General features: G+C 37.9%; 1 protein-coding gene across 1 annotated transcript in view; it reads right to left on the bottom strand.

Annotated features, from left to right (window-relative positions):
- Positions 1-21,127, bottom strand: part of stxbp5l (syntaxin binding protein 5L) — a 151,947-nt gene that overhangs the window by 42,055 nt on the left and 88,765 nt on the right. Inside the window, exons 6-14 of the mRNA XM_042494697.1 lie at positions 18,049-18,112; positions 14,273-14,356; positions 11,638-11,761; positions 5,751-5,826; positions 4,892-5,046; positions 3,856-3,928; positions 2,619-2,766; positions 2,199-2,266; positions 1,669-1,709 (exon numbers count right to left, since the gene is read on the bottom strand). Of these exons, the coding sequence (XP_042350631.1) occupies positions 1,669-1,709; positions 2,199-2,266; positions 2,619-2,766; positions 3,856-3,928; positions 4,892-5,046; positions 5,751-5,826; positions 11,638-11,761; positions 14,273-14,356; positions 18,049-18,112 (833 nt within the window). The remainder of the gene's footprint in view (positions 1-1,668; positions 1,710-2,198; positions 2,267-2,618; positions 2,767-3,855; positions 3,929-4,891; positions 5,047-5,750; positions 5,827-11,637; positions 11,762-14,272; positions 14,357-18,048; positions 18,113-21,127) is intronic.

Below are 21,127 nucleotides of genomic sequence, written 5' to 3' on the forward strand. Positions count from 1 at the left end.
TTTTAATATAATGATAATAATAATAATAATAATAATAATAATAATAAGACAAATCCAGCCAAGGTGCTTGGAAGCATGATAATGATGATGATAATAATAATAATAACAAGATACAAAAGCAGTAGCCTAGTCATTTAAAATACCTACCATCTGCCTTTGGCTTCTGTTTTGCAGAGATATTTATAACTTGCTATTCTCCACCATCCTGATGACAATAATATTTTTGGCTCTCGTCTCCATTTGGTGAGAAATTTTCATCACATACAACTTGATAAGTGCAGCTGTATAACAGGCATTGGTAAGTACTCTGTTTGGCTGGCAGGACATTGACCACAGCTCTCTGATTTTACTTCAGACAGAACTGTGCTGAGTCCTATCGACAAATGCAGCCAAGGTGCTTGGAAGCATGCATCATTTGTGCACAGCTAATTTTCAGGAATTGTTGATTAAAAGAGGTTTGACTTGAGTCAATTATGGCAAAACAAATGTAAAGTAATAGAATCAAATAAGGAATACAGAAGAAAATAGACTGAAACACAATGTTAACAAACAGACTAACCTAAAAAAGCAGTATCAGTTTAAGGGTACACTATATTTAGAATATTTTACAGCTTTACCTTGCCATCAGAAAACCTTTTCTGACAGGTAACTGAAGCAATTATCTCAAAGCCACCAGACTCCAAAAACAGTCATTTCACCTCAGAAAACACAGGAATTACTGGTCTAGCGCTGCCACAGAGTGTTAGGTAAATTAGTGAAAATATTCCAATTACAGTGTACACAGAAAGTGATATTTGTTTTTTTAGGTAGGTCCTTTTAGGTGGCTAAAATAAGTTTTTCCACAGTAGCACATTGCTTAGCATCCGCACCAGTATATTTGGTTTATTAAAGATGCGATTAATGCAACACAGTATATAAAATAAGCACAATAGAAACCAAACTAGACCAGACCATTGTGTTTAACTATCATCTTTAAATGTTAGAGTTACTGTCAAAAATGACAACAGACATAAAGAAGTTTGATGATTTCAAAAGACATTAGGAAAATAAATGACAATGACACACACATTACTTGAGCTGCATATTAAAAGAACTGTACCTCTTGTTTTTTTGACAGGATGACAAATAAAATAAAAAGGATTAATGTGTCCAAATTATTATCACAAACGTTTAGCATCCAAGTCAACTAACACTCCAAGACACAGTAGCTTTAGGCTGATATGGTGAGCTTGAATTCTGATGGTGCGTTTGGCTGAGAAAAGCAGGTATCACTTTGCAATCAATACACAGAGAGAAAGTTAAGCCTTAGCAGATTAAATGCCGTGCAAATAAATGTCATCCACAGACCACAGCTGTCGACAAAATTCCTTTCAAAAGATTTTGAGAAAACCACACATGTACATGCTGTTTTTTTTAGTGTGTGGCCATCTGTGAACATGACAATGGGCCATGTGCTTGTATTATTTGTTGTGGAGCATTTCATATGATAGCGGTGCTATTAGTTTGCTTTGAGCTCAGCGCCTGTGGCAAATCTGAAATTACTCACCAAGGAATTCATGAAAAAATATTGTTTATTTGAGCAAGCTATGCAACAAAAGCCTGAGCTGATCAAAATGTATCACTCCAGTATAACTCACGAAGAAAGAAAAACATGGAGATTAGACTTACTTGCAGATGCGTCCCAGAACTTAATTGATCCGTCAGCATGTCTGAACAAAGAGAAAGAATAGATCTTTAGTCTATTAAGCAAAACTAGCTTGTTAATTACTCTGAGAATGGCTCAGGAAATTAAGGGAAAATGAGACATTTCACCTTGCTCCTTGCTTCAACATCGCAAAACCCCAACTGTAATAAACATTACAACTATCTTACATCTTAAAAATTGGGCAGTGACGATTAATATTTCTACATAATCGAAAATTCCCAGTGCTTCGGAACAGGTTAAGATCCCTGTCAAGCCCTTACAATGTAGTACGGTCCCAGGCTGTGCTGTGCTGGGTTATAAAGCACTAAAAACACAAAATATAAATCCCTGTCCTCTGGTCCTGTCATGATATGAGTGAGGACATGCATATACTGTAGATTCCCTTTTCATTATGATGGGTGTTGCTGTACCTTCTCTTCTAACAGCTGGGGCTAATGGACTTACAAGGTCTTTCTGTACTGTCAACATCTCCCTGTCAATATTTCTGACTTACCCTGTGATGATGATCTCTGGGTAGGTGTGGGAGCCTAACGTCCACGTTCCCCCGCTAACTGGCCACTCCTGCCATGGTTACAAACAGAGTGTTGATTATTTTTGAAGGACCAACAACATAACCCAATGCTTTTCACCCACTGAGCCCTGCAGGTAAGGTTAAATTATATTCCAAAACACCGATTTCATTACAAAGCAAAAAATAATCACGTTTTTCCTTCATGCTTTCAGCCTCAAATGCAAAACTGTACTGATTAAAATGACTCATATGTTAATGATAATTTGCTTCAAAATGTTTTGTCTTGCTCAAATATTGTAAGTAGAATTAACTACCAAAAAGAGACTGATACTAGCAATAAATAAACAAATCTATATACATCACAAAAGGAAGGTCCTTCTTCGTCTTATTTCCCCTGCCTACCTTTTGGCTGTAGCCGGTCTTCTTGTGTTTAGCTCCTATCGAGTAGAGGATGGGAATAATGTCAGGTGGGCACTCTGCAAAATAGGCTGTGCAGGTAACTGGAGACTCATGGATGTCCATGGGGTAAGGATTCTCAAAGACAGGGAAGCTGCAAGAGAACATGATATAATATAGAAGAAAATTAAGTAAAAGTTGAAGGGAGGGAGTTAGGGAAGGGAGTTAAGGGAAGTTGAAGTCACAATTAAATAACAACAAGGAAATACTTGATCGCATTTACAATGCATTATCTGTTCGATGAAATCAGAAGAATACCCATTAAGCAGCATACTTGATCTAACTTGGAAAAAAAAGAATTGCAACTGAATCTGTATCACAGGATAAGCATCACTTAAATGTATTACGATTTGCAAAAATAACCTCTTTTACCTTCAGGGGAGGTAAAAATGGCAATGCTGAGTGCCTGAATAAAACTATTCATGTTGTGCTACTGTATCAAATGTACAAATTCTACATTACAAATACTAATTATTCCTTTTTCAGTAAATTTTATGAGTGTGAGTGTGAGGATACAAGCTGTATATGAATTATCAAATCTACAGTCTCTAGGAGCAGACGGCCAACTTATTTATAATACAGTTTCAACAGAATTAGCAGCTAATCAATCAAAATGACAATGTCGACAAAGACAATCTGGTCAAGTTAAAACTACATTAAGCCTCATCAGGTGATATTTATATCCAACAGCTTTAATTAGGTAACCTAATTAATTAGGAAACCCAATTTAAACCTTCACACTGTATGCCTAATTGATAGTGTGTTTCAGCTATTCGAATGTATTCCCTGGCCTTAGGTGTTAATCTGTCACAACTGCACCACATCAGCACCTTTCACCTTCACTTTCATTCCCTCCTATAGCGATAACAAGCAAATTTAACTGGAGCTGTTGCATTTTCACCCCAAGAGCAAAGTGACATGTCTTTATTCAAGGGACACATGTCCTCTCTTTTTCCCCTGAAGTATATATCCATGAGTGAGACTGGTTAGATCTTTAACTCTTTCATTTTTTAATGACTGTGACAGGATTTGATGTATAGATGAATGATAAAAGCAATGTTTTCCCCTAACATGATGTCTGATGATGCCATCTAATGTCAAACGTTGACATGTGATGATGGGAGTTGCTCAATCACATGCAGCTTAGCTGCTGGGGGTGTGTTTTTATTTGTGAAACACATACTTGCTCTGTGTCAGATCCACTACGATTAAGTCCTTCTCCAGAAGCACCACCACTGCGAAAGGCTCCTGGACTTCTGTAAGATACAAATCCATACTGAAGAGGATAATGCTTAATCCATATTTACATCAGTTACAACCACACATATAAATAGACTTTTTAAAGTGTTCTTAGGATAATATTTCAATAATCTGCAGCCCTCTTCACGGCTTCCAAGTACAATTTCAGAGGAGGGATGAAGTGTGCACACATCCACGCAAAAAATACTCTGGCGCAGGACAAAAAATACTTCACTGCAGAGCTGAAATGCGGTCTGCACACTTTAAGGCTCCAAATAAATGGTTTATTTCTCTTTACAAGGTAACATTCAGATCTACAAGATCAGTTCCAAATGTTGGCTTGCAAAAAAACAAACCAAAAAATAAAACTATTGATTTGGTGCCTAATAGTTAAAAATGGTTTCTTTATAAGCTCCAGGTTATACATAGAAAAATTTCCTTGGATGTTGCCAGCCTTGCAAAGAGAAATAAACTATTTATTTGAAGCCTAACTGTGTGCAGACCTCCTCTGTGCCACCAAAGACAAAATTTGTGCCCAAACATAACTCATACAATGTTATCATCATTTTTACAGTTTTGTATTCATAAGTAAATTTGAGTCATGAATACAGGGTCAGTCACTGAACAGCTCAGATTGTTTGACAGCACTTGCCACTGTTTTTAAGACATAACCCCCCCAAAAAAAACTATTTCCTGAGCAGTAGACAGAATATTGTTGTTTTCTTTTATCTAGCAGAAGGGCAGAAGAGGATGTTCAACAATTCTTGCGTGCAATTCTTAAGGAAACTGCAAATCACTGCAAATAATGGATCACCCCTCTTTCCTCTAATTTAATGCTGATATGTGAATTTTTCATAATTCTGTTTTGTGTTTTGATTGGTTTAAAGTAATTTTAAATGCAAAACAAACATAATTCCATTTCCCTCCGTTGTATTGTTACAGCAGCAGAAAACTGTTTGTTCATTGCCCTATGTACTCACCGTTGTTGTAAGGAGTCTCACAGAGTGCCATGAACTCTACAATAGGGTAGTCCATCTCCAGCACAGTGATGGCCTTGCCATGCATGATGGTTAATGTTGGCCGTCGACCTGCCTTGTCATATGAAAGACCACCGGAGAAGATAACAAAAGGCTCGCTGTTGTGGAGAGAGAATAATACAAGTGAAATAAATCAATTACTCAAACAGTTTAATCATTCACAAGACATCTATGTGGTTTTAAAAGCCATTTACTATAGGCTACTGACTAAACTAGAAAAACATTAAATAAAATGAGAAAGATGCAAGGTCACAGTGACCTTGACCTTTGACCACCCAAATCTACTCAGGTCATTGTTGATTCCAGGTGGGCGTTTGTGCCATAATCTAAGAAATTCTCTCAGGGCCTTCTTGAGATATCGTGTTCACAAGAATGAGACATAGAGACTGTCGCATGGACAACCAGAAAATATTATGCCAGCCACGGCTATCACTGCTGTGGAGGCATAATAAAAAAATGATTTATATTTTTAAATTATTTTGTTTGGCAATTCACAGCACTTTTTAAACTGTGCAATTTATCAAAATTAAAATGTTTTTTCACTTAACCCCCCTCACGGGCACATTTTAAAGGCCTGCAATTATAAAATAATGTTTTTGGCAAAAACTTGCTTTTTGCTCCTGTTGGTGGCTTTTGATGATCACCAAGCAGGGTGTCAACCTTTTAGTTAATTCATTACATGATAAAAATAACCACAGGATAAATCTCCCCGTGACTGTATTCAAATCACAGTTAAGCCTCATCAGGTAACTTGATGAAATCAGAAAGCCTGGACCTGAATATTTGTTTAGAAAGCACATACCTGTTCCTCGAAGTCTTGTACTCCACTTTGAGTATGGGTTTACATGACTCCTTTCTCCCATCCTTCTGTATCTTTCCTGAATTTGAGGAGATAGAAAAAGAATAACAACATTTCAAGATAATACCACATTACTGTACACATCTCATGCACACTTTAGCATGCAAGCAGTTTGAACAGGCAGCTTTTTATGTAAAATGAGACCTCAGGGAGCAGCTCCTCATATGTGTGACAATTCAATTTACTGAATCATGAGCGCACTGTAGTAGCCTGCATGCTATTTCAAATAGCCACAAGAGTGGAGACTGCAAGAGAAACTGCCACCTGACAAGTAGCTGAAAATTGCAGCAGTAACAGTAGGTCGTATAAATGATTGGACCATAGCCTTGAGGGGCATAGCATTTCATACAATAAACCCACAAGAGAGAACCAATGTTTACAGTGGTTCTGTTTAATTTTCCCCTATTTCATGTTTTTCATTTTCTAGTTTAAATTTTCTTTTTTTTTTATGTATGAGATAATTTTCTGTGGTAATGCAATATCTACAGTAGATGGCAGCCTGCAAGTTCCCAGTCTGAAGAATCCGGTTGGAGTCTGACATGCAAGCTTAACAATGCGCTGTTGTGGATGGGTCAGCAATAAAACATATTTTAGCTACCTAAAAAACACTCCCACCAAAAACAATTAATATAATCACTATATTTTCACTGCTTTACCTTGATGTCACTGAAACCAAAGCTGTTATATCACACTCTTCAAAGCCAGACACCACTGAGAAAAACAGTGATGTAACTTTACTGAACACAGGAGTTGCTGGTCTACCACTGCCTCACCTAGCAAGTTAGTTTGGGTTATTGTGTGACTTTAGCATTTGAAAGGGTTAGTTTGGATTCACTGAAGTCACACAATAACACAACCCGACAAACTGATCGAAGAAGCATTAGACCATCACCTGCTCTGTTCAGCGAACTAAAATTATTGTTTTTGCCAGTGGAGTCTGGTGACCTTAAAGAGAGCATACATGTGAAACACTTAATCTGCTTTTTGAAGTTAGCTAAAATATGTTTTGTTGCTGCCCCCATCCACAGCAGTACATTGCTCATCTTGCATGGTGGTACTCCTGCGTGCCTCTCCAAACTGAGAGCGTGCCAACTGACATCAACTGTAGGTAAGTGACTATAAAGATCCCATACCACCCCACTTCAAAAAAATCGGAACTATCCCTTTAAGCTCATAACCTTTTCCTCAAAAGCTGTAATTTTAATATTCATACATTCCACTCTGCTTTCTGATTACTGTGTACTGCATTTCCAATTCTTATTTTCAAGGAACAGCAGACCATTATCAGAGTTAGCACTTTACAGAGAGTTCTTCTCCTGCTTCACATAATAAAATGATAATGCCTTTGATATAAAGAGGAATTTCTCCAGCTGAAAGGCAGTGGGACCTTGGGTTTTATATCACAGGCATAGAGCTCTGAATAAAAGCCTTTCTGAAAAACAAAAAAATGAATAAAGCATAAAAGAAATTTCCAAATCATGAGCCTTACAAAATAGAATACCGTAATTTCAAATATTGCCCCAATGCAAGATCATACATGAGACAAATGAACACATAGAGGAACATAGCTTCAGTAATTCAACTGACACGTGCCTGTGCGGCATCTCTCATCTTTACAATAACTGTAGCCACAGCCTTAACTTTTTTCTCATACAATGGAAAAATATTTTTCACTACAAGCAGTAACTTTAGCTCAGTAATTTCTTTAAAAAAAACCCTTTGATGCAGTTGTTTTCCAAAATACATTTTGCAGGAAATAATTCAGCACAAAATCCATATGAAATGGTCAGGGTGGATGTTTGGTGTACAAAATCACAGAACGTTGAGAGTGGAGATGTGGGTTTCCATTCTACAACCCCTATGTTTTTAGGTGAAGGCTTGGGAAGGCTCTGGGTTTAGGATAAATATTGATAAAGTCAATCTCCTTTGAGATTTAAGTCAGCTTTGTAGACTCAGCAATCAGGTTTTATTTGCCAGGAACAGATATCGTAGTGGAGGGAAATAAATAAGTTAAAGGCTGAACATTTTGAGGCATAATAAGAATAAATATTTGCAGTTAGAAAGGAGAAGTTTTGTCACTATTTAATACAATCTGGGCGGCATTGCATTTCCTATATATACTCCATGTGCATGGGATTTCAGGTGGTTTTAAGTTGTTTACACATCACTTCTCATGCACAAACTTTATCAGGCAGCCAAAGCTCTGGGTAACGGTGACTTATCATCACTGATAAGGCTCAAAGGCACAGGATTACACACAGAAATGTCAAAGCAGGAAAGGACAGAAAAAGGGGGAAAGAGCAAAAAATAAGAGTAAACAGCCAAGTCTCAAGGTAATGCTTTGATATTGGTCAAACTCACAGTTATATAAAACATATAACATGTGTCAGGGTAACATGCATTTATTGTTGTTTTTTTTTTTTTTACTATTTAATCGGTACAGGGTAAATTATCTTAAATCATCATGTTCTTTCAGTTTTAAATGGTAAATCACAATGTGAGATGAAGGATGAAGAACTCATTTATAGTAGTAAAACCCATCTAACCTCATAATGATTTTAAACATTTTAATTTTTCTAATTCTGTGCACCCTATCTATTAGTTCTAACTATATCATTCTGTGTTTCTGTTCGATCAGTTGTCTTTTGTTTATAAATAAACGTTGGCTCCCTTTTTCGCTCTCTCTATCTTCCATGTCCTTCCACCCTATAGCCATCACTCTTCTCCCCCTTCCCTTCAGGATATATAGCAACCCACATTATTTGTGCAAACACCAGCTAAAACAACTGTTTGTTCATTTGTCTCTTCAGGACACAAATAAATTAAAACCTAGACTGTTGTGTTCGGATACCAACCCAAAGAGCATTTTAAAACTAAAGTGACAAAAAATATACAGTCTTTTCTACAATGCAAGTTAAATTAAACATTGATTCCAGAGCATACAGTACGTCCAGTTGTTCAGGAGCAATAAATTTGCCCTTGGTAACAACATTATTGCCATGCCATATAATCAACTAATTTGAATTAGTTTCTGCTGAAGGCTTTTTCATTTCCATTCAAGTCACATAGCATTGAAACAGTTGTATAGTTTGACTTGGCTCTACCTTTGGGATGCTCTCTTCTACAGCAACAGGGCATAGGACATAAAATGCACAATTTTAACTCCTTTTGGAACCAATAAATAATTTGCCTTTACTTATATCTGTACAATGTTTGTGCAGAGGCCCTGTCTCTGGTTTGGCTAATATTCCCCAAAATACCACAAGCATCACATTTGTGTTACATTTTGTCTAAATTAAAGCCTTTGCACACCAAGTCTGTGTTTTTGTCACACATCTAAAAATAAATACGACCCCACGTTGTGTCAATCACGTTTGCGCACTGACTCTGAAACTTTGGTCCTTTGGTCCTTCAAGTTTTCGGAAAAGGTTCAATTTTCTGAGTATTTTGCATCCGACACAAGCTTTTACAAAGTTGTTTGACCAAGAAAAAAATGTTGCAGCAGGAGAATATCAGTGACAAGAGAGAGGATTGGAGCGCACAGTATCTTTTCATAACTCAACTGGCTCATTTTTAACAGGTCAGTCAGTGACATTTGGGTGGATGATGATGACGAGGATGAGGACCGCATATAGGCAGAGAAAGTGAAAGTGAAAAGGTAGAGAGGAGGACAGCTCAGTCCTTTCATGCAGCTGTGGTGCCAAATGCAGGACGCAGGGAGAGAGTGGCAAGTGCTTGTGAGGTACCTCCAGTGGAGAGAAGCAAGGGAGCAAATGTGTCTTATATTGTGAATTTTCGCAATAAATAGAACAATAAAATGCATCAGCCTCAGTGCGCAAGGTCAAAAAATGGATTAAAATATACAACAAAAAACAGCGGACTCAGTGTGTGAAAGCCTTTACCCTACGAATTCTTAAAATTATGGCCTAATGTTTGGTGAAGTCACAGTGACCTTGACCTTTGACCACCAAATTCTAATCAGTTCATTCTTAAGCTCAATAGGTTGTTTGCGCCAAATTTGAGGAAACTCTGTCAAGGTCCTCTAGAGACATTATTATAAGAAAGACATGAATTCCAGGTCACAGTGACCTTGACCTTTGACAATCAAAATCATATCAGTTTATTGTTGAGTCCAGATGAACGTTTGTGCCAAATTTAAAGAAACTCCCTTAAGGCATTCTTTAGGTATCACGGTCAAGAGAATAAGACAAACACAGTGACCTTTGACCACCCAATATAACCAGTTCATCAAGGAGTCCAACTGGACATTTGCAACTTGAGATGTTGTTTTTATGTGAATGGGACGAACAGATGGTCAGAAGTACAACCCGAAAACATACCTCCGGCCACAGCTATCGCCGCATAGCGGCATAGAAACAGAAATGTTTGTAATACAAAAGATGACATAAAAGGCTGGATGATTTCTGTGGCTAATGGTTTTTCTGTGCATTGCTACTGCTTTGTTGGTGTTAGTGGTAATACAATTATTTTATGTTGTTGGTGGAACAGCAGGCTCAGACCGCAGGGGACAGCAGGCCTCCTGTCTTCCTCTAGCTCAGAGATATACAGACAGAGCTAAACCAGTGACAGCAGCATCTTGCAAGCAAAGCAAATGCAACGATACAAAGTGACTGCAGCACTAAGGCAAGGATGGTAAATTACCACAGATGTGATGGGTGTGTGTGGTGGTATGATGATTGGCTTACAGTGCCTGAATCAGTTCAATTATCTCTTCAGGAATAGAATAAGTTCATTTATTTACTACGAGAACAGAGGGAGATTGCTCCATTACCAGGAGGTGACATGTTTACTGTTTACTCTTCTTCTTTTCCATATTTTTAGTTCATTTGCAGCTCTCTCTGTCATTTTTCTTCTGTCTCACCCTAAATATCAGACAAAAAAATGTGGCACATAAACAGTCTGGTGGCTTTTAACCATGTCTTCAGGCCTGTCCCTACCATTCATTGCTCATGTCCTTTCCTCTTGCCATCCTGTTTTGTTATTTTGCCTGAGATCATAGCCCACAGGAAGAGACTATTCATCACCAAAGATCTGACAAGGTTGAGATGCCCTGGCAATGCACAAAGCACACCAGTGTAGGAGAAACACAGAAGGAGGACTAGGAAGAGTACACAAAATAACAAGTGGTGTGGAAGTCATTCAACAAAACCAGTGCTGAAGTGTTCTCACCTGACAGCCAAAGTCTCTAAATTGGTGATGACAAACATTACACATCCCAATCACTGTCATTTTCACGTTTGCTTCATTATGCATTCTTAATGCGCAGACACCTGGCAATGACCTCGTCTGAATAATAGTTTATGGCTGGTTACATTCACAAAAAACGCACTTTTGCATCTGCCACATTACAACCAACTTTTCTGTTACACACAGCACATGAAAGTTTACCAACTGTGCAGGGAGTTTTATGTTAGAGCTGAAATATTTTGCTCAGGGTAACACCACTACATGATGTTTTAATTTGCGGAAAATGCATTTCCTTTAAGTTTAGAGGTCTAACTAATAATTAAGTTTTTTTTTTATCTCAATAAAACATACATTTGCAATTCTACAACTCAGAACTAAAATAAAAATGCAGCTGGAGTTCTTTTCTGCCAACATGTCGTGTAACTGTAACTCAACCCATAGACTTTACCAATGAAGAAGCATTTATGAATACCATGAATACATCACATCAGAGGTTTATGATAAAGTATTTATTCATGGCCCAATGCCCTATATTTCAAGCATGGTATTACCAACGTTTCATTTTGTAAAGTAAAAAAAAAATTTAAAAATAAAGAAAAATGGCTGTTGGTGTGTGTCTCACCGTGAGGGAAGGTGACCTGGAATGGCTTGGAGGTGTTTCTGAGGTTCCACATCGACAGGCTGCCATCTGAGTGACTGCACATGAACTGCTTCCCTTCGTGATGCCAGCTGGCTGAATGGATGGCCTGTACCAGTGAGACAGACAAAACGGACTATTACAAACATGTTGCATATACAGTATCTCAAATTGTTTAACATTGGTTTTAGATGAAGAATCTTTTGAATCTGTCATCGTCATCTCATTCATCTCAATAGCTTGTTTGCAGTCGTGTGACTATTACGACGTGCACAATTCAGATAGAGGGCAGGAACTGATGATTGCAAATACTGTGCAAATTGGAAATGGAGGAAAGTTACTACATAACAGGTATGGGTGAAGCTGTACTCAGCAGGTATCATTAAAAAACTGGAACTCAACTCGGATATGTACATGGATGCACCACTGATGCAAGGCTACTAGCTAGCTATTTTTTATCTACTATTTTATACCAAATCCACCACTGTTATGACTATTTTCTCAAGAGGGATGACTCAGTCCACAGTTGCAGTCGACTCCAACAGAAACAACTGAGATGATTTTCACCTTCAGTGCAGCAGGCCACAGGAGTATCGACCACATGTTTGCACCCATTAGCTTTTGGAGATGGAACTCCAACACTGAAGTATTTATGCACGGCTTCTTTCTGCCAGACCATTTCATCTACATAGCTTAATATCACAAATCAAAAACTTGACTCAAGGGGTTTTACAATCTATAAAACATATGACAGCCTCTATCCTTAGACCCCGAGGTCACCAGTGTTTTTTTAAGTCCAGGTTTCATTATTTAAATCTTTTATTGTTAATTTTTATCTTGTACTGTGGATCTGAGCTCCAATCAGGCCGTGTTTCTGAATTTTGCTGTGTGTGCAGCACAATGAAGATAATGGAATTCTACTCTATTCTTTTCTAAACTATTCTATGTTAAAAAAGGTCAAACGCTGCTTAAAGCCTCCATAACTAAGCCAAAACAGTTGCTACATACAATTGCTTTCCCTTGCTTTATGTATTGGTGATGCAACGCATTTGAAGAAAAAAAAGGTGTACAACATAACAGATGTAAAAAAACAGAAAGGCCAAATGAAGTTAAATAATACAGCCAAATGTAACTTGTAAAGTAATAACATATAAAAGTTTCACAGGAACAGCAGGAATGGCTATATTCAGTACTTCTACAACAGCAATGGATCTCACAGAGTAAAGTCTGTGAAATCCGGTGTTATTTGTACTCTGCTGAAGAGGTGTGAGACAGAGATGCCATGCTTTGCTGGAGGTGATGCACATGAAACCGCATTAATGAATGTGAGCAGGATGTGACTCTTCACAGGAGATGGGACAGGAGATGACTGACTGCAGCGGATGCAGAGGATTAAAAATTCTACAGGGCAAATTGGTTTTGGGGCCACAGGAGTTAAAAAAAAAGACTGAATAGGACTGATGTGTATGTTCAGACTGATTGTGTCTGTGTGTGCATGCAGTGGAAATTCTCAGATTGACCTTGGATAAAGAAATGCTGTATTTGTAGGGTGTATTTGTAAATTTAACAACGGCTAAAAACTGTGACTCAGAAGTGCTCTACGTGTTATAGACTATTTCATAATTATATAGCCGATCAGCAGTTAATAGCCCTCTATTTTCAATTGAAAATATCTCTCTCTCCATCACTGCTAACTCTTTACATTTTAACTAATACAAGCCTTGTCAAATGGCCACCTAACAGTAAGAACAGGCAAACAGTACATCTTAACACTGTCTTATGTTACACTCCACTGCTAACTGGGTGAAATGGCAGCAGACTCTGTGGTCTCTACCTGTTTGAGCTGACAATGCTGCACGAGCTGTCAGAGACAGTTTGGACTGGTATGGACGTGTCTGAGTCATCCAATTACTGCTTCTTGTTCGCAAAGCAGTAATTGGCTGGCACAGAAATGAGCAGGAATAGAGCACTTGATGGCAATGACACCTTGTTGAAAATAAGAAAAGTTAATGCTATTGAAGAGGCTCATTTCTGTCACCAAATTAGGATAAGTGATGGGAGGAAGATAATAGATAAGACAGAGGCTGTTAAAGGCCCCTGTGTGCATTCACGAAAAGCACAAGTTTTTCTTTTTAATTTTAAATGATCTACATTTGCATTATTACTGAATCTAATTTCTTTTGAAGATATCTGATTTAATTTCTATATTGTTAATGTCTGAATGCATGAATCAAGAGCGTGTTATGTAGATTATTTATTGTAATGATCACAACCCCGTAAATACAAAGTCTTCAAAAATCTGACTTTCATAGTTTCCTGGAAATGGCAAAGAAAGACTTGAAGCAGCTCTTTATCTCCACAGGACATTGGTGTCATAAGCGATTTGTACATTTTTACGCACTTTAATCATGTACCCCCTCCTGTGCAAACATGACTCATTTTAATTTCCTATTCTCTACTCAGTACTCTTAATTTCGACACATTCTTGCATGAAACACCAAAAGCAACTGAAAATGTACTTGTTAATGTCAGAGTGACATGCATTAGAAATGTTTCATCTTACAGCAATTTCACTTAAGTTGTTAAATTTCTTGATGCAGGTATGCATATTGGAGCTCACCTCATCGTAGTAGATTCTGAAGTCAGCCTTCTTGCCCCGGAGGTCCCATTGTACAATCGTACCGCTCTCAAACCCTATAAGCAGCTGTGGAGGAGAGTGACAATAAATAGGAAACTTTAGAAAGACTGATTTAAGATATTTAATACCAATTAATTATTTACAGATGAAAGAATATGATAACTTTTTAGACTTTTTAAGGATCCATAGAAACCCTGTCTACAGGACAAAGCACATGCAATGTCAGATTGAGCCCATGTGTGAACAGAGCGGGTCATTGTCTGGAGAATTCACTGTGAGCAGGTGGGCATGTTGATGACATGTCTTTCATATGAATGCAAATATCTGAGGGTGAAGAAGAAGGGTCATTTACATGAAGACAAATTTCTAAATGGAGAGACAACAAGATTGGGAAACTTCAGTCACTGACAGTTGCGCCAGTTTGTCAGATAAAGTCGAGTAACAGCATAAAACATGGTTGTTTATAATCAAAATTATGAACCAACTTATGAAAAAAACACTGCAATTTCTTACTTATTTCATTCTTTTTGCACCATGTCTTGTGTCCTGCAGGCTCAACCTAAGCGCCAATCCTCACATGAACCAAGTGGAGAATTTCCAGTAGGTGAGAACAGGGCTGACACGAACAATCTCCTGTGGTGTGCTACATGTGTGAAAGGGAACTTCAGAAAATGTCTAAACCTGATGCTCTGTACACCGTCTGGAGTTCTTATGAGAAAACATCTTGACATCACATGTCTTTGTAAGCACAGATTCCCAATCCATCTTCATGATTTTTGATATGCCATCATTTATATTTAATGTTAGATTATAACATATTAGATTAAAGACTTATTAAATTTCTAGTAAAATGCACACAAGTAGATAGAGTATGCAAAAGACGTTCAAAGAAAGACACACACACACACACACACACACACCACACACACACACACACACACACACACACACAAACAAACTCTGCACATGCCTCCTCACCCACATTAGGGACACACTTATATATAACACACTGTAGATGAAAACAGGCACCCATGAACACACTGCTCCCACATGATGCACTTACAATAAAAACAGTCTCAAAAACACACCCACACACTACAACACCATTACACAAACACACGAACACACAGGATAAGAGAGGAGGGCAAAGTCGACACAATCTGATCACAGATCAGAGGAGATGGGGAGTGATGTTGGAGGAGCAGAGCCTTTAAGAGCGAGTGGAGGAAACAGCTCTCCTGCTGAGAGGAAAGACTGTGTGACATCTCAAATCTTAAGATGGGAAGTAAAGGGCAAGTGAGGTAGAGCACAAACTGCTTTTCATTAATATTGCAATCCTAAAACTTTACATTAGTAACACCAACAGTGCTGGTGACACAAAGATGTCCTCTAACAAATGCATGTGCAGACATATGTACTGCAAATCCTCAAAGGCATGTGGTATATGGATGCAGATCTACTTTGGCATGCAAATAATGAAACAATGATATCTTCTTATTTGCCAAAAAAGTATTTGTGTCATTATGATATGCTCTTGCAGTAAGAAGCATGACTGCTTTAGCAACAAGCTAGAAACAAGAGTTTTCATGCATTGAAATATCTTCACAGTAGAAACACTAGCATTATTCATGTGTAAATCAATAATGGCTGCATTCAGTTTAGGTGAGCAATTTTCAGGATCCTGGTTTTTGTGAATGCTGACTCACCCACATGCCTTGCTAAATGTAAAGGAGCCATCACTAATGATATTTGATACACCTGTTTAGACTATGACAACTCATAATGTCTGCAGGGAAATAGGCTATTCAGCAATTTCTTAAATGGAAACATGTCTGAAAAATGAAGGCTTGAAATACCAATGGCTTATCAAACCTTTCTGTTTAACCTGTTACTAAAGGAATCCTTAATTACACATTCAGCAAACATGGAGCAACATTGTCACGAGTGTTTCAGGTCATCGGATTAATGTCAGCTCATTGGTCAAATTCTCCAGTCTTTCTAATTTAGGTAAACTGACTTTAATACTCTAGATGTTGTTTATCACAGGCTCAGGAGTCATATTAGTGTGTCCTCATCGGTGTCAACTGTTTTTTTTCTATTGAAAGGCAGCCTATTCATTACTTTTGTAAAAAGAACATTTGTGATGTTATCAGCATTATATTTTTACCTTTTGCCATTTTTTCAAATGTGAGCGATCACCAATGAGTAAGAGTGAGGAGTAACATGTTTTAAAAACACCAGGACACCACCGCATATTTATTTGAACAGTACTCTGACGTTTTCTACGTACAATCAGACCTGTGTTTGTAGAAGGCTGGTAAGGATAAGACAATTAAAGTGCCAGCATTAATTGCAAAAGTGGTTATCATGACTAGCTTGCAGTTAATCTTAATTTTTACTATCTACTGTTAATAATACAGAGTGATATTTAAAAGCATGCTATGCAGGATGGTTGGTTGCTGTTTGTCACAAAAGAATATTTTGCACATCTATTTCAAATAGGTGCGTAGGAGAGAGGACACAACTTGCAGACAAAGTTCTGCGCACTATCTGACTTGCAAAAAAATGTATTCCATGTGACAAAACTGTTTGCGTGATGAAGGTCTAGTTACCGACATGTCGCAATATATTTTTTTTACAAGTTAGACAGTGTGCAGGAGTTTGTTTGCAAATTGATTACCATTTTTAAACACACTCGTCAACAAATGCAAAAGTTACAGCTAACCCCAGATTCACTCCCCTTTGGTGTTTTTTCTCACTATAATTGTGTTTTTCGGCACTTTGAGTCTTTGATGCCTGCTGCCTACAGTCTGACACCTGGTCACTCCCTTTTTCTAAAGCCCTGACCTCACCTGAGCACCGTGGGGATTCACACACATAAACGTCTGGAACACAGCAAAGGAGAAAACCACAGCCACACACTTCTAGCGGGTCATAAGTGATGAGTAAGGGATTACTTCTGTATGAGTCTAGACATTGTTTGTAACGAAAATCCTGCATAGCATATATTCCACAAAATGCATAGGCTCTGAAAAATATGAACACATTTTCCCGCTGCGTCCTGGCCACTGAATCCTAAAGGTGAAGTTTAGAGTGGTTACATTAATACCTCAAGTTTGTTTTATTATTTTTTCAAATGCCACATGTGGCCCTTTGTCTCTTTGAGCAGTAAGTGATAGCAGTGTGCGACAGCGACTGTCTCGTTTTTATGTCTTCACAGCTTGTCAAGTCTGGTTTCACACAAAGGCAGCAAAATCCATTGGGAAAATCAATATGGTCCTCAATGACCTGTCTTTTACAGCAACCTCCACTTGCCACATTTTCCATCCAATTTGACTGCAGCTTGACCCCCAAAAACTCAGCTCTCCTCAAAGGATATTACCCCTGGCCCCTCACACCTGTTGTGAGTTATAGTGAAAATACACTGAGAGAAAGAACATGGGAGCAACAATAGATGGATACTGTGTGGATAATGGTTTTCTTTTTGTTAGCCATAAAGAAAGGCAGGCTGAGAGTGTGCCAGATGACTAATTAGAAAGAAGAATAGAAAATGTAAAGAAAAACACAATGATGATACAGGAAAGGCAGAGGGCATGTTGGAGGGCAGATATGTGACAGAGAAAAAAGGCTGAGACTTAGCCAGAGGCAGAGATGTGTGAGAAATAAGAGAGCCTGTGTAGATCTTGGTGACATTCGACTAGACTGCGTGAGGAGAACCAGAAGGTGTTGCTGGTGTTTCTTTTATCTGCCTAACTCACCTTGCCTTCATCCTTTGGGCTGTCACTCAAATGAACCACAGGTCCTGGATGAGTTTTAGTTGATCTGTGATGAGAGAGAAAGATAACAGAGAGGTGACGAAGACATAAGCAGTGAAGCACTGGCACAATACAGTAAGAAGATGTTCAGAGAGTACACGGACGTAATGAGTGGACGGCATTACTTTACAAGTCATAGTTGGCTGTTGAAGCCATAAGCATGTATTATTTATAATAACACACTATGTATAATGTAAGGATGTCACAAAAACTGATACTTCGGTAAGATGTGACAGAGCTGTTTTTTCTCCAGTATTGTAGGTGCCAAGGATTAAATTCTTGCAGTCCTGATGGCACAGCGTAGACACTAACACGTGTTCTAGTCTGCTGTGAAATGTCAAGGGGAGAAGAGAAGCTTCTACCCCAGCAAGTGCAGCTGCAGCTGAAGCAACAGATCCACCTTTACTCCATCTGACAAATAGATTTTTTTTAATAAGTGAACATATAAGTGCACATGTACAAAACATCAACCCTGACTTGAAGTATTTGTCTTATTTTGCACAATGAATTATTATTACATACACTGAAAAGCTTTGCATTTCATGTCTCCATCTGTCGGTTGGCCATCATGATAAGATTATGCATAATATGATGTTGATTCCACTACAGAAGAGACACAATGTTCACTAAAATTAGGTGGGAAAAGAAGTGGATATATTGACATCGAATATATCAACATACCTGATAATGGCAAGGTGCTGAGCTTCTTATCCTTAACAATAACATTTATATATATATATATTTATATTCTTAAGTACATTGGACTTATTGTTTTGTTTTGATTTTTACTCTGTATGCAAAATCATGGAATTTCACTGGAGTAAAAGTCTGGTATCTTGACATGCCAAGTTTTCTGTAATGTATGTACTGTATGCTCTTCATATATGCATCTATATTCTTGAGGAAACAGAAAATGCCCTCTGTGGTAACATGTATTTCTTTTGGTACAATATATCCAGTCTATCAATCTATATAACACTGTTAAGAAACGTAACATCTAAAGGCACTACATAGAAGAAAGTTACCCATTAAATGTTTTCATGTAACACAACAACGACCAAATCTTTCAGCATTTAGAATACGTTACATATGGCAATATCAAATTCAAGTACCCAATTACTCCATCCATCCATCCCTTCATCCATTTGTCAAATAAGATGCAATTCCAGTGAAATTGTTGATTGTTACACTAAAAAATTAGCATTGCTGCTTATGGATTCATCATCAATTATAACAGTACATACACAGTAGATGTCAATGTTACTTTCTTTGAAGTATTTGTGTGGTGCATTAGGAAATGAGGCCTCATGCAGAGATCATTAGAAGCTGCACAAAGGGCTCCACTCCCCTGCACTCTTGAAACTCAGCAAGAAGCCCCTAATTTTTTTATATCATACAAAGTAAATCCAAATCCTTTCTCTTACTCAAGTTCTAAGCATTAACACCATGTCACAGTCACAACATGTTCTAGCTTTTACTGCAATGTTATCCTGACCAAGACACATATAGCATGTTGCTGGATTATATTTTTTACCACCAAAATCGACCCATTAAATAAATATTTTGGTGAACTCAGAGATTCACTCTGTCCGTTAATATTGGGATATTGACAAATTACATAAACACAGAAAGAAAGGGGATGTCATGGTTTAGTTATGAGATGTTCTCTCAACCAAAGCCTGCAGCTATAAAATGTATTGTACTGCCATATTTTCCACAGCACCTCAGTCAAACAGCCCAACAAGGACCACTAGGTTACCGGCGAACTTCACCATAGCATCAACGATCATATTTAAGCACAGTGGCTGAAGTGCAAGCTGATCTGGGAAACTGAGGTTAAGTGTGACTGACACGTTCAGATGGACCCATTTAGTTATGCCTGCTGCTGGAAGGCGATAAAAATATAATACCACAGCAAGCTCTCAACGCAATTCTATTCAGTTAAAGCAGTAATAAGCCAAGGTATCAACAAACCATCCGCGATACACAACACCTGTCCAATCACTGAAGTGCCACAATGGGTGAATGCCAAAAGCTAATCTTGCTACACCAGTCATCCAGAGCAAATAATACACTGAGCCGAAATACAATTTGTGATATAACATGCATATGCACTTTTGACCCCAGACCTTTTGTTGTACATCAACAAACCCTCATACACATTCGAAAACACTGCACCTTGGATGGCACCTTCTTCTTTTTGAGTTTATTAGTATAAAAAAACAAGTTATAAAGGTGTTGGAGGAGAAAAGTTCACAGCAGATATTGAATTTTGGATAGAAGCTGCTGTGAGTGAGCGCAAAGGCTTGATATTGTATGTGGAAGGCCATTCAAAAAAGCCTTCAAACTGTGGAGACATATATGAGCTGAGGAGAGTTGCTGACTGACTGAGTGACTCCTGATAAAGTTTTTCTTTCAGCTGACAAGGCCAGTCTTTGAAATGCACACAAAGCAAATGTGAATGTTTTCAGTAAAAATTATTAGACTGATGAACAGTGTTTGCCAAAGTTGCAGCAATTTATTCTAGGAAGATGTGAAGCTATTTTGCTGAACATAACTCCTTCATTCCATGAAGATAGGGACTGGGTTTACTAAACATGATAGCAATTAAAAATATATTGAAACCCAGTGCAAATATATAGAAACTGACAAGGCTCCCTGAAGGTGGACTGTTAAGGTGGGCCAGCTATTCTTACTCTAGTCACTCCTTAACAGATAACAGAAATGTTGCATTATCATGCTGAACAAAACATGTACCATAAACTTGTGTTTGTCACAGAGCTTTGTTTTGGAGCTTTTTTTTATGAATGAATGAAAAATACAATTCAAAAATCCCACAAGGTTTTAGATGAGGGAACCAGTGACTAACGAACCAGCTAACTTCCTGGTTGGCCTACAAAAATAACTCATCCCCTCACCACTCTATTGGACTAATACATATTTATATATCTATTTATATATCTAAGTGTACTTTAAACTGTTAAGAGCTAATATATAAAATTTCAAGTTTGAAGTTGCCTTT

Source organism: Plectropomus leopardus, chromosome 10 (genome assembly GCF_008729295.1).
Source record: "Plectropomus leopardus isolate mb chromosome 10, YSFRI_Pleo_2.0, whole genome shotgun sequence".
Taxonomy (NCBI): Eukaryota; Metazoa; Chordata; class Actinopteri; order Perciformes; family Serranidae; genus Plectropomus; species Plectropomus leopardus.